At 35.8% G+C, this 14,486-nt stretch overlaps 1 protein-coding gene across 1 annotated transcript in view; it reads right to left on the bottom strand.

Moving 5' to 3' along the window:
• The window catches only part of IQGAP2 (IQ motif containing GTPase activating protein 2), a 251,621-nt gene that overhangs the window by 96,356 nt on the left and 140,779 nt on the right, over positions 1 to 14,486 (bottom strand). The window contains exons 6-9 of the mRNA XM_039857724.1: positions 5,913 to 5,980; positions 5,243 to 5,356; positions 4,428 to 4,606; positions 2,469 to 2,556 (exon numbers count right to left, since the gene is read on the bottom strand). Of these exons, the coding sequence (XP_039713658.1) occupies positions 2,469 to 2,556; positions 4,428 to 4,606; positions 5,243 to 5,356; positions 5,913 to 5,980 (449 nt within the window). The remainder of the gene's footprint in view (positions 1 to 2,468; positions 2,557 to 4,427; positions 4,607 to 5,242; positions 5,357 to 5,912; positions 5,981 to 14,486) is intronic.

Genomic DNA, 14,486 nt, shown 5'->3' with positions numbered 1-14,486 from the left:
ACAGATGACAATTTATCTTCTCTGATGACATTTGCAAGGAGCTACCCTCAATAACTTCTCCACTAAGAGACATCATTCAACAGTAGGAAACATGTAGAACCAATGCAATCTTTCATGCCACATCTCAGAAAATGTACACTTATTCTACGAGATCCTAAAATCCCAAACACTTTTTTTCCTATTCTTAGAATTAATATGACAAAAGAAAGATTTCCAGCAAGGAAGGTGAGAAATTGTTTGTGGTGTTTGCTGTTCTGTTAAGTCATCCGAGACCTCTCAGCTGTGTCTCTGATTACTTTGGATAGGATTTTGCTTCACCTTAGAAAACTCTATAATACGAGTTTGCACAACTGGATGGTAAAATATTACAAGAAAATTACATGCTTAAATTACTCTTAATGCACCATTTCTTCTTAAAGGAAAACAGAGTAAGCTTAAGTGCTCTTTTATACTCTGCAGTTAACAAAATTTCCATCCCTGATCGTAACAGAATATGTCATGTAATGAATGAAATGCCCGTGCCAAACCCAAAAGTTAAATAATTGTAGTCTAAACAAAGCTGAAGGCTCTGACGACAGAGCCAGTGACATTACCATTGAAGCTGTCACTTATGCCACTACTACGGCTGCCATGAATGTAGATACTTTAACATTTTAATATAATAACCTACATGGTAGGGAAAAATCTTGACAGTAATTATACTTACATATTTTAAACACATGTAATTGTCTCATTGTCATGTCACTGATTAAAATATGCTTTAGAGGGTTTTTTTCAAGACTACTTTTAGTTCTACTGAACTATAAATTTTCAGATGGGGAAGATCAAAAACTTTAGAATAATTATGTTCTATACCTTTAAAGCCATCAACCATTGCAATGTTCTTCACAATTTCAGCTGATTATGCATTAGCATAAATCATCTCATGCTTTTTACTTTAAAATGGGAAGAAAAAAGTATAGCCAATTTAATATTAAATTTGTCACGAAGTATAAAAGCATAAACAGTTACATAAGGCATTTTATTTAACATGAAAGAGAAATCTGTTTTAGCGATTATAAACATTTCAAAAATAAAAGATGGCAAAAGGGTGGAAACCATTTCCTCACTGAGCTTATGAACCTTAGATGTCTTGCTGGCAGTATTAATTTCTTCCTGTAATTCATTTCTGTCAAGCATAATGAAATTCTCAGCTTTCAAAAAGAGCAGAAAGAGAAACTTGAACTTGGGCTCCACGTATCATCATGTATCATCACCAACATTTTCAAAATTTAATAAGGATGAAAGAATAAGAATATGCCATCTCAAAATGTTAAGGTGCTCCCTTAAAAAAAATTTACCCTAGAGCTTTCAGCAACTGTGTATGTGAGGTAAATTCTCAAACCTACTCAGTTGTTAACTCCTAGATATTTACATAATGTTCTCTGAGCCTCCTTGGTTATTATTTGAAGCCTTTAGGATATGTCTCTACCAGCAACTTAAGAGCAAACTTCTAGGTAACACCTACAGGTGTGCATTTCTTTGAAGGTGTTAAGAGTAATAAAGAACATCCGAAGCTGAAATCGGTGGTTAAATTGAGGGCAAGGTTTAGGACTACTGAAATTAGTGGATACTCCAAATTTAAATTTGGCAGATGGTTCACATGCTTTGTTAAATGGGCTAAATGGTCTTTCATGTATTCATTTTGGGGATATATATGGGTCATTTAGACTGAATTAGGAGAAATAAATGTCAATCAGAATTCCTTACTGCCTCAAGTGAAATGCCTCAAGTGAAATTTTATTAGAGAAGGGAAAAAGACTAATAAAGAGATTATTCTATCTACACTTGCATATACTTACTTTAATGACCTGAGTTTTCTGTACTTTATAGTCATGCAACTAAACTGGATACCAAGAAAAATTAAATTGTGCAACTGAATCCATAGAGTCTCAGACATATGGGTTTAAACCAGCCACCATGTGATTTCATTGCCCTGTCAAATCTCATTCACTTGCACTAAAGCTACACAAGCTGTAAGAAAATAATTCTTACAAAGTGTAGACTAGTGATTGAGAATAAAGAGCAGAGCTGTCAATAATACCCTTTACAATTCCAATCAAATGCCATCACATAGTCATGGGCAAGGAATGACAATCTTTAAGTCATAATATTTTATAAAAACTCAATATTAGCCCAATAAGGGATAAGTTCAAAATATGACATACATTGAATCTATGATGAAACTGGAAGATACAGTCAAACTGGCTTTAAGACACCTTGAGATATTTTGCATGGACTAGGGGCAAGATCACCAAAAACGCTCCATAGAGATTATCAGATGATGTGCCATAATTAAGAGCAACACTGACATTTAGTGGATTTTTCATCATATAAGGCAGTTTTACAAGGATACAAGTTGAGAGATTCTGATAAGGAAAATTTGTATCTTATAGAAATACCATTTTCTGCATACAATCCTTACTTACTGTTGACTTTATTGATATTGCCTTGGATTTCTGCTTGTGTCAGCAGTTCTTCATATGCGTCTCTTTCTTCTTCTGAAATACAGTTATTCTGCAAAACAAAGTCTTTACTGATTCCTGAGGTTGTTTCCAAAGCTTGATATTCAAAAGCAAAAATGCAGAGTGATAGAAAAAACCACTGATATTTATTTGAACTCAATATAAGCTTTTAAGAGTGCCTCTTTGTGCAAGGCACTGGAGTTAGATATGCTCAAAGGATTACAAAGATAGTCAACAGACCCAGTGACTTTCTGAAAAGGCCTAATTGTCTAATGTCGAAAAAGTTAGGCTGGACCTCTTGATATTGCCATTTTTTTAATATCAAAACCAACTGACTATTGGAAACTTCGTTTGATTCAGTCTAATAAGATCAAGAACAAAAATAATGAATATACATAGTCAAACAGAATAGAAGAAGTCGGAAAATTTTAAAAAGAGACAACATTGAGGAGGTTCTGGAGGAACCTTAATGTTAAGGCAGGGGTGTACCAGGATGTAGACAGCAGGATTTGGTCACAAAATCAGAAAAGCTTGGCAAGTCAGGCTACACATGGAGTGTGTATCCAGGGCTAGCCAAAATGATAGGGAGGTAGGCTGAGTATCCTGGAGGCCTTTTAAGGCCAAGCAAAAGACCTCTACTTAATCCAGTAGGAAGTAGAGAATCGGGATGTTTCTGGTAGGATAACAACAGATCTGTAGTCAAAAATTAATTTTGCAACCTCTAGCTCTGAGAGGGAATGGCTTAGAGAATGACAGGAAGCAGGAAGACCCATGAAGAAGGTGCTTCAGGAATCCTGAGGTGAGTTCAGGCGGGGGCAGGCTGAGACTAGAAGGTAGATGGATAGATGTTAGCTTGTTAAGAAAAGGTAACAGAATAGAATATAGAATATAAGAGAAATAAAAAGAATTCTGAAACAATTTCAAAAGGAAGTCAGCAAGGGGCACGTATGTGAGAAGGGCAGGGTAGCGATGAACACCCTCCTGATGGGGGGGATGACAAAGCCCGGGTGGATGACAGGGTCTCTGGGAGACACAGAGCTGAAGTTATCTGGAGGAGCATTAGAGGGACCTGGTATCAAGGTGACAGCTGATTTCTTCACCAAATGGATGAGCTTAATTGAGGAAGAACAGAGACAGACCTTGAAGAATCTCCATAGTTAGAGGCAGGAGGAAGAGACACTAAGAGATGCAGAAGAGAACCACAGTAGCAAAGAAGCACATGAGTTAGGGGAGCAGATCATCTCAAGGCAGGCAGACAGAGTGGGGCAAGTGTGCTGGTGGAAGCTCCCGGATGAGAAAAGGTGGTAAGATAAAGTTGCCACTTTTGGTAGTGGAGCTGAAGCTGACATGGCGAGAGCTTAAGGAGAGGTAAGTCGGCAAGGAAGTGAAAGCTCTGAGCATAGACCAAGTCTCTAATAACACAAGACAGGCAGAAAGTGTGACATTAGGATCAGGAGCAGGCTGCTTTCTTGGGGAGGAAAACCACTTTCTCAAATATGAGGGTAAATATTGGGAAAATATAAAGGAGAATGGATTCAAAAACATCCTCTCTAAACTTTACCACATTGAGTTATTAACCTCTACTAATATATCCAAGTTAATACAAGGTCTCAGTTAATACAAGGTCTGCTGGTGATGCCTAATGAGGGAAGAACTTTAGCTGCTACTTCTACACCTTCCAGGTAAGTAGTAAGTTTACGGCATGACCTTCAAACCTTGCAACTTATAATATTCATCATAAAAGGAAACCTAATTTCCTTACATAGTGCAAGGTCTTATTTTGCTCTTATATTTCTCCCAAACCAATTGCCTATGGCTATACAGACCACAGTCAGTTGATTTAAAAATATCACTTTTAACATTATGGCTTTTTCAAACTATCTACTCACAACTGTATCTATTACTGAGAATCTAATTAAATACCTTCAGTCTTGCATTTTCCTCTTTTCCCTTTTTGGCTTCCCAGAGTTCCTTCTGATATTCCTGTGCCAGGTTTTCATCCACTAAAGTTAAAACGGCGTTTGGGTTTCTTAGAGTTATAATGGTCTGCTCTGCTATTCCTTTTTCAATAGCTTCATTAATGGCTATAACTGCAGCATGCACTGAGAAGAGGAAAAAAAAGATTTTAATTAGCAAAAGACAACACGGAAAGATTTTTATTAGCAAATGCAACATGCATCAACACTGCATAAACTTAAGCAGTGTTACTTCCTTCTTTGGCTCCCAGTAAGCATGTCAAAAAAGAGAACTCAGACACATCAGAGAGCACGCCTCTGACAACCTTTCCACTTGCCCGTCTATCTTGGGTCCTGTCTCAGCAGCTATTATGTAATCCCTATTCATTTATTCAACTTGCTCTGAATGGCTAACATGAACCAAGCACTATGTATTTGAAAGGTAACACAAATACATTTAAAGTACCAGCTTGTTTCCAAGAGAGATGCCTGCAATTTAACTTGCAACACTAAAAGACCATGTAGCAATGAACCTCACGACTAAAATCTAAGGACATAGAAAGCAGAGAAATATTTTGGAGATATTTCTGGAACCTCTTAATTCACATTGCACGAGTGGATGTTTAAAGTAGCTTAAATTAACCATCTACAATACATATAATAAAGCTTTCAGAGGGGGCTTAACGTATCTTCTAAATATTCTGTTTCTTGAAACCAAAATCAACGAATAAAATATAGGTGAGTCTCATGTCAATGGTATGTTTGGATTTTAAATAGACTTACATGCAGCTTCATCCACGGACAGTTCATTAGCCAAAATACCACCTATTTTGCTGAAAGATGGCATCTGTATTCCATATTTCTCGAGTTCCTTTCTCATATTACTGATTTCCTCCTCTGAAAAACAACAAAAAATCAAAGAAAGCCACAGAGATGGAGGCAGAATGAGTATATTTATACTAAGAAATGTCCTCATCCTAGGGACCCCTTCCCCGGTATGCAAGGCTTATTTCTCTGATTAAAGATAATAAAAAGTGCCATGCCATTGTGAAAGAAAGAAGAGAGAGAGAGAGAGAGAGAGAGAGAGAGAGAGTAGAGAGAGAGAGGAGAGAGAGAGGAGAGAGGAGAGAGAGAGAAAGTTGTTGTTGTTGTTTGTTGTTGTTATGTTGTTGTTGTTGTTGTTGTTGTTGTTGTTGTGCCAAAGAAAGAAAGAAAAAAATTTTTCAAGAAGGTGCGGCCATTTCTAAACAAGAACTTTAAGAAGAAGCCAGCCTAATATTCTCATTTCATAACTGTGGGGAAAAGGAAACCTGGTTGCGTACAAACAAAACAAGTTTTCTTCTCTGATCAATATAAAGGAAAAAAAGGAATCAATAATATTGAAATGAAAAAAGTATTGGTACATTTCCTTGGTAACTACAGTATAAAAAGTTATAAAGATAAAGAATAGTACCTGTGAAATCTACTTTGCCCAACAAATCCTGGATCTGGGGTGCTATTCCTAGTTTGAACAGATATAAACTGAAAGAAAAAAATATCAAATTATCAGAAACTTTATCATTATAAATCTTAGAGTTAGAAATTGCTTAAATCTTACAGGCTTTTTTTAGCTGAGAAAAAACTAAGATATTATCTAATCCACTGATTTTGTAGATGAGGAAACTGAGTCTTGAAATAACACAGTTAAGGTAACACAAATACATTTAAAGCATCAGCTTGTTTCCAAGAGAGATGCCTGCAATTTAACTTGCAACACTAAAAGACCACAATAGCAATGAACCTCATGACTAAAATCTAAGGACATAGAAAGCAGAGAAATATTTTGGAGATATTTCTGGAACCTCTTAATTCACATTGCACAAGTGGATGTTTAAAGTAGCTTAAATTAACCATCTATAATACGTATAATAAAGCTTTCAGAGGGGGCTTAACGTATTTTCTAAATATTCTGTCTGTCTCCAAGATTGGTGTTTTGTAGGACATGGCACTTCTGTAGTCAACTAACTCACTATCATCCATGTGGAGGAAGAATTAGAAACACAACTAATATAAAATAGCAGGTAATAAATGCAATAAACATTTCCTTGGATATTCCTTACATGACTCTTACTTTGTTGAAAGTACAGCTCAAATTATTATATTTTCCTTTTCATTATTCCTCCAAGTACCACACACCCCTTGAGGAAATATTTGTTTTACATTTTCTGAGCCAATAAATAGAGTGGCAAGACTGTCAATGGATGAGGTGATGTTAAAGATAAATCATGATGGGAGCATATTATTAAGTAGAAGATGGAGAATAAACTGTATATATTTCTTTAAAAATCCTTTAGGAAGTGATGATGGCACCAACTAACCTACCCATATATAACCTGTCAAAAGGAGCTGAGGGCTGGCAACTCTATCAGAGATGAAAATATATGGTTATATGGCTTTTCTCATTTAATCACTGAGCCAGTTTCTGTTCCATATTTATCCTAACCTCCCCAGCCCCCAGGATTAATTCTACAGACCACCTTAAAAGTTCTGTATCACTTTATTAACAATTTTGATAGGTTTATAATTTATGAGATTTTAATTAGAATTTAGAAATTATACAATAACATGTATGAGAAAATGAATGGAATAATTTCAAAGGCTTGAAATATTTCAAGACTATCTCTTCAGATGTAGATGCGAGATGAAGCTGAGTAGTTTATAAAATACATAAAATTTCAATGAAAGAGTTCAAGATCAAACCTTCTTAATGGTATTAAACAAACTCCAATGTCTGACTAATCAGTATAAATAGCATGCACTGAAATTTACATGATCACTTCTGCAAAAAACAATAATTTAGAAAAGTAATAATACATGGTCAAAGTTTAAAATTAGTGATTAATGATTTAAAAAAATTACATTGAAAATTACCACCCAGAGTTAAATCATAAATATTTTGATATAAGTCCTTTGAATGTTGTTTCTGGAAATATCTATTCCATAAACTCACATGGTAGTCCATAATAGGAATGTATTATAATTTATTTAATCAATTGCTGAGATGGTCACAAATTATTCACTATGGCAGTGAATCTACTTATACAGATAAGGATACATTTTTGTGCATATATCTTATTTGTTACTACAAATCCCTAAAAACAAAACTTACAGATTGAAAGGTATACACACAATCAAAACTTTCAGTATACAACAATACTCCTTACCCTGCTTCGAGAGAATCTAACCTTTAATTAACTTTCTAGCTCTGTTCCCCTAGGAACCTGAATAAAGGTATACTGACAACCATATTACTGAAGCATCATTGCTTAGAAAAATAACCCCCGATTGATAAATTGCATCTTGACTTGAAGGCATTACAAATACCTATTAGGCACCATATTTTTAGGTGTTCTGGAGTTCAAGGACTCTCATAACTGGTGCACACCTTGCAGGGAACTAGGAAGCCATGCTGTGGAGCCTTTACAATGGATACTGGCTCCTGGGGGCTGAGGCTCTAAGCCAGGGAGGCTCTTGCACCCACAATAACATTTTCACTCTTTAGCACCTGAGTTGTCACCTGGGGTACTAAAGAGAACAGCTTCCAGATGGCTGGGTGACAACCATGTTGAGTGCCGGGAAGGCTCCCATTGAAGAGTAACTATGTGATGCTGTCCTGTCATTAGGCTGCGTTTCCTAGCTATCTCTTATCCTTCTGAGCAATTGGTGCCAAAAGTGGCTTTGGGTAGCTGTGAGAGTCCAAATGTTCAGTTGAACCAAAGAGCTACTGATGGGCACGCCCCCACTCTACCACCAATACATGAGAATGACATTTTCTTTCTCTTCTTATCACCAGAGGATATTATCGATGAAAACCCTGCCAATCTGATGGCCAAAAATGTTATTTAAATCTCTTTCCTTTTGTTAGTTGTGAGGGCAGACGTTTTTCATATACATATTGGCCATTTCCATTTCTTCCATGAAATGCATATTAATGAATATTTAAATTTTAAAGATTGACTTTGGGGGGATTTACCTTTCTTTGCCCCCTCCCTATTCTCTCAAAACCACAACCTAAGGACAAAGAATAACTGACATTTTAACCATATGGTAATCTTAGTATTGAATTCCAATATGATATTTGTATCTTATCCATAGAGAAAAACATTAGACTCTGAACATTCTTCAATATAAAATAGACATTATGTATTCATAATTAAAAGCTAGAAAGGATGTATTCCTTAGTTTAAATTCTATACTTAAGAGATTATCAGGGATATAGAACTAATCGCATAGCCTCTAAAGACTTAACCTCCAAAGGTTCATGCCAAACAAGTCATTATAATTAAAACTAGTATCCTGACATTTTCAAAACCATAATATTTTATGAAATACTTCTTGACTCATTAGTACATGGAAAAAATATTCCAGTTAAAAAGGGAGCTCATATCATGTGGAACAAATGAAATATCAACCTCTTGTTCCTTTTTAGTAATGGGAACTACATAATTCAACAGAATTAAACAGATAGGTTAGTGAAGCTGCAAAAGAATTCTAAAAAAATCAAATCAAATCATATTTTAATAAAAATAGATCTATAAACAATCAAAAATGTATCATTGTATCACTTCGATTTCTTCTGTGATATCTGATCTGCATTTTCTTCTTCCCTTTTTATAACTAAATTAAAAAATATACCTGAAATAATCTATAAAGAAAACTATAAAATTAATTCAATGGTAGAATTGCTAAAAATGTGACAGTAAAATTTAAGTAGGAGACACTCATAAAATGTGTTCTAATACAAATTTATATCTATAATTATTTCAAGTACTTAATGTGTTACATTTATAATGTACATTACTTACAGTAATATTCTGCTAATGTTTTAACATACTTTAAACTTATATTATTGTATCAAACCCTAAACTAATGAATATCTATTATCCTGAATATATTTCTACTTCTACTTCCCCACCTATGTATTGTTGAGTTAATCTAGAATCTTAAATGTATACTTTTACTTTCATATTATGTACCAAAAATTTAGATATACATTTTATTAGTTTCTTTCCTAATTTCATCTACATCCAATTTTCCTCTCTTAGTTTTATCTTTGGTTTTAGTGTATATAAGTACTCAAAATTTATTAAATAGATATATTGAATGAATCACTAATTGCACATATTTTAACATTGAATTTGTTCCTTGGGTGTTGGCTCTGTTTATTAAATCTAATACCGCTTTCATAGTGTTTCCCTCAAATGTCTGTCATTCCTTGATTTGGGGCTCATCTTAGGGTTTCAGACTTGCTGTTTGTCACTGTTGATCACAGATTCCCTAAGAGAGAAGCCAGTCTTAGGGAAACTGTGGAGGAACGATGGGGCTGATCCCTGGAGGTGCCCAGTGTCTTGCCTTCTTAGATTTGGGCTCCCTGTGCCTTCCTGGGGTCATCAGCTATCTTGGATACTGTTATGCTACCCTGCCAGCAGCATCTGCACTTGCTGCTTTAGGGAAGAATCAGAAGACTCAGCTGGTCTAAGCCCAATTATGCTGGCTTTGACGCTCTCCTTTTTATATCTCTTTGCTTAGAGCCACCCCATGACAGACAGCTCTCAGCTCTCTCAGTGTTTCCGGGCTGTGGTCTTCTGTCTTATTTCTTAGGTAATCCAGTCTATCTGTTTGCTTTCTGTTGGAAGTTGTTTAAATTTCTGGTCAGTAGATGACATTCTTTCTTACTGCAAACGATTAAAAAAAATTACTTCTTTGGTAATTTCGTATCAGTTCTGGTAAGGGAGTAAGACAACTGCGCTCAATGATGTTGACACAACTGTTTTCACATTATTTCCTTTGTTTATCCAGTTGTTCATTTAATTACTATTTATAGATTATCTACCATATACAATATATATTTTTCTCTACATACTGTCCCTAAAATAAAGCTATTTAGTCAGCCACAAAACATAGGTTTGTTGGTAATTTGAACTAAAACAATTTACTAAACAAAAGCATTAATTTTCCTCTGTGGTACTAAAGATATTAGGACTATTTCCAATTACACTTTTTATTTCTCCATTGTACACTATAATACTAATATTAATCTCACAATAAGCAAATATTCTGGTTTAATTAAAAGTTACCACTAGGTGGTGCTGAGAAGTTACCACTTTTGGATGGAAGAATTTTCTGATTTAAAATTTACTTTAAATCAGATTTTCTTAAGCTAGTATGGATCAGGTAAAAATCTCATTTGCATATATATATTTTCACCAAAATTAAAAAATATATATTAATTTATATATTTTATTGGGCTTCAATTTTCAATATTGTCTCTGATGTTGAGGTTTAAACTATTAGCTTTAAAAAGATTGTTTTTCACAGTTTTATAGCAAATCTCTGTATAGGGGGTGCTTTCAAGCATAGTATTCAAAGGGGCATGCATATATTTACTAGGAAACTACTTATTCACTATTTCCAGGCTGAAAAGAATCAGCAATAGCAGCCTACTCCTTCCCAAGCATTTACATTCAAATGAGCCATTCTTTACCTGAAGCACATAGGAAATCCAGAGTCTTAAAAAAAAAAGCTCACTCCATACTAAAAAAAAAAACCCAGCAATTTCTTGTAGCTCTTCGACACTGAGAGTATTAATCATCTTTAGTGCCTAACAGCCAGTACAAAAGGTTGAGAACATTCTAAGGAAAGCTGTGGAATTAAATATCAGCATCGCTTCTCACATGTAAGAAAAGACTTGATGTGAAACAGCGAGCCTCTCACCACACCAGAAGATACAGTCATACAGTGTACTTGGATTGTGAAGTGAGGCCAGCAACAGAAAGATTGTCCTAAGGTAGCTAAAGCCTCACTGGCCCATGTGCTCCCATTTATATAAATAATATCAGTTCAAGTCCAGAAATCAAGAAAGGGAAAAAAGTACTATTAGGGTATTTTTCCCCCTAGTGCTTTCAATATATATATTAAAAGGTTCTATAGTAATAAAATGCAAACTTAAAAGGCAAGAGCTGAATTTATTTCAGCTTTTCTGGATCACATCATGTGCAGTTCATTTTATGCTGTAACATGTGAGATGAATGTAAATGAAAGCCTCATGGTTGACCAGAAAGATCACAGGGCTAGAATCAGAAGCCCTGGATCCTGGTTCCAAGACTGGCAATATCTAGATGTGTGACTCTGAGCAAGTTATACAACCTAAGCTTTCAGTCCCTCATCCATGAAATGAAGGATCTGGACTAGAGTAACTTCCCAAGACCCTCCCAGTTCTAAGCCTCATGATTCTTCATTTTGAAATCTCCTAAATATAACCGCTTAGAGGCCTGTGCTGAAATTCAAGTCTGATGCCTCTGTTCTTTTTATCTTCTTAGTAAGAGGGAAATCCTTGATCCCCTTCCGAGGCCAGTGACTGGCTGAGTTAATAGCAGTGGGATTTCTGGTGTCATAGCCTGATCTGCAATCTCAACTCTGCCATTTATGAGCTGTGCGACTTTGGGCAGCCTCTCTGTGCCTAAGTTGCCTTGGTTGTAAAACGGGACTAATAACAGTACGTACCACATGGGTATGTTATGAAGGTTAAATAAGATGACACCTGTAAAGCACATTGAACAATGCCAGGCACATAATAAGAAATTCAGTAAGTGTTAGCCTTTGTTTTTATTATTATTATTATTTCCTGTTAAATAAGTGTGTCTTTCTTACATACTTACCAATAACCTACCACAGTGATTTCCCCACTTTCAAAACTAAGAATCTTTTACTATTTCCCCACACTGACTCTGCATTTGAAATGGTTTTATCTATTAAACCAAATCATTTTTCAATCTTAGTCGCATATGTCACTGCCAGTATCACATCAAAATCCAGTGTTCTACACCCAATTTTCAGTCAAAAGCCAAAGGAATCCTGAGGGCACTTTTATCATTGGGAAATCAGTTCAGTTAAACCAACTGAAAGTTAAAACTCTAGAGGCTTCAAGCTGGAATCAATGGTGTATGTGCTGATAGGTGACACAACATGGTTCAAAGCTTCAAAGTGCTTAGAATTTAGTAGGACAGACAGACAGAGCCAAAATATTGATTCAGGATAAGAACAGGAGGAGAGTAGATGGTTCAAAGTGTAAAGAGAATTTTGAACAAGAAGTTACTTGAAAGATATGGAAGGCACAACTGCCCTCTTCACCTTAATCCCATGTACTGCCATCTCCAGATAGCCCTCCTGAGAACATAGGATTATAGCCTGTCCTTTTGGTTAAGGAACTTTCTAGAATCTTATTTATAAATGTTAATATGTTCCCTGTCAGAGATGCAGTCAACCTGATATAAGGCATCAATTGGTTTCTTAATAGGAAAAGGGTCTTAAGGGAAGGAAGTATAAGACTAGGGAAGGTAAGCATTACTGCCTGAGGAACCCCTTGGAAAGCAACCAGATAATCAAGGCAGCTGCCAGACTGTGTGAGAGAGCGAGTAGAAGAGCCCTCCTCCACAAAGAAGTCAAGGTACTGAGAACACGTGGCCAACCGGAAGCAGGTCTCCCATGGCCATTTTTACAAACGAAAGTCCCAAATGCAATTTTGGCATTGTAGCCACATTTGAAAACATGACTACTGGGACAGCACCTCCACAATTTGCAGCAGGAACTGAAATCCTTATACAGACGGGAGGCATGCTTATCTTTAGCTTGTTGTCAGTGTAGTAGAAACTTAATGACCAAATAAACTTTATACAGTAAGAGTAGAATCCAGAACTCTAATCTAACAAACTAGAGAAATCATTATGAATGCAAGACTTTAAAAGGATTCCTTGGAGGGTAGTTGATGCCATGTCATAAAGCAAGAATAACTGGGATAGGATTGGAACATTTTATAATGACAACAAAGCAAGGATATTTCAAAGAATGTCAGGGACAGTGCTATAAGGACAAAGGAGCTGGCCAGAAAGAGTTCACACGGGCCAAAATAAATCAATCTGGTCCATCAAAAAAGAAGACACTCATCTTGGTTAAGTCTGTGAAAGGTCAGGAGTTCAAAACAATGATCAGAAAAGTGTGCTATAAAGTATACAAAACGGAAGTTGCAATACAGAGAGAAAATAAGACGTATAATTATTTGTATTAATTTTAACAAGTTGGGGAGTGTTATTAAAATACAGGTGCTTTGTTTTTCTGTAATTGTTTCTATATTACATACACTACATATATACTACATGAAAGAATAAAGACCAGGGACTCTGAGTAAGCCAAATAGTCCTAGAAAACCAAGTGTTCCAAGTTAAAGAAGGGCTAAGGAACACAGCTGGCGACAAAAATAGTTAGGTGGAGAGAGGGTCTGGCAATGATGCTCACACTCAATAATCAAACAAAGAGAAAAGATCCAGAAACATGATCTAAGATGATAAATTAGCCAAATGGACCAAACAGCATTGAGTAGAATCAATCCCTCATCTCCTCGGGAGAAACCTCTAGAAAGCCCAACTAATTTCAAGAAAATATTCAAAAGGCATACATAAGCTTTTAATAATGTTAACAGATTAGGCCAATACATCATTATGTCAGGACAACGGGATATGTAACACTGGCCAAACAAGACATGAAAGTAAATTATTTCTGGGTGATAGGGGGTGGAGAGGGGGCTGGGACCAGATTATAAATAAGAACCTACCTGAAAGCCATATACTGAAAAGGAAAAAACAATCTGATTGATTTCACAAGTAAAGAGAATGCAGACTGGCGCCATGTTCTCTGACTAATTATCGACTGGTCAGAAACCAGATCTGTAACCCCGTCAGGTTTGCAGGGGTATTCTTTTGTTTTTTGGTGCCCATAAGATCATGTCAGCTCTGGGTAGGTATCAAAGTATTATAGTCCTAGGATAAGTCCAAATGAGTGTACAGAGAAACGAGTGAAAGTTGTAGGATGGATTTTTCAGAATAGGTTTAAGTGTGGAAAGTTTGCAATCATGTATCTGGGCGTTTCACCTGCACTTTTAGGTATCTGAAGTGCTCAAAAAATCGGCTCTATTAAGTTTGTTTAAAGGAATTCA

Source organism: Pteropus medius, unplaced genomic scaffold (genome assembly GCF_902729225.1).
Source record: "Pteropus medius unplaced genomic scaffold, Ma_sr-lr_union100, whole genome shotgun sequence".
Taxonomy (NCBI): Eukaryota; Metazoa; Chordata; class Mammalia; order Chiroptera; family Pteropodidae; genus Pteropus; species Pteropus medius.
Note: the sequence above shows the minus strand (reverse complement) of the source record. Positions and strands in the feature narration are given on the sequence as shown.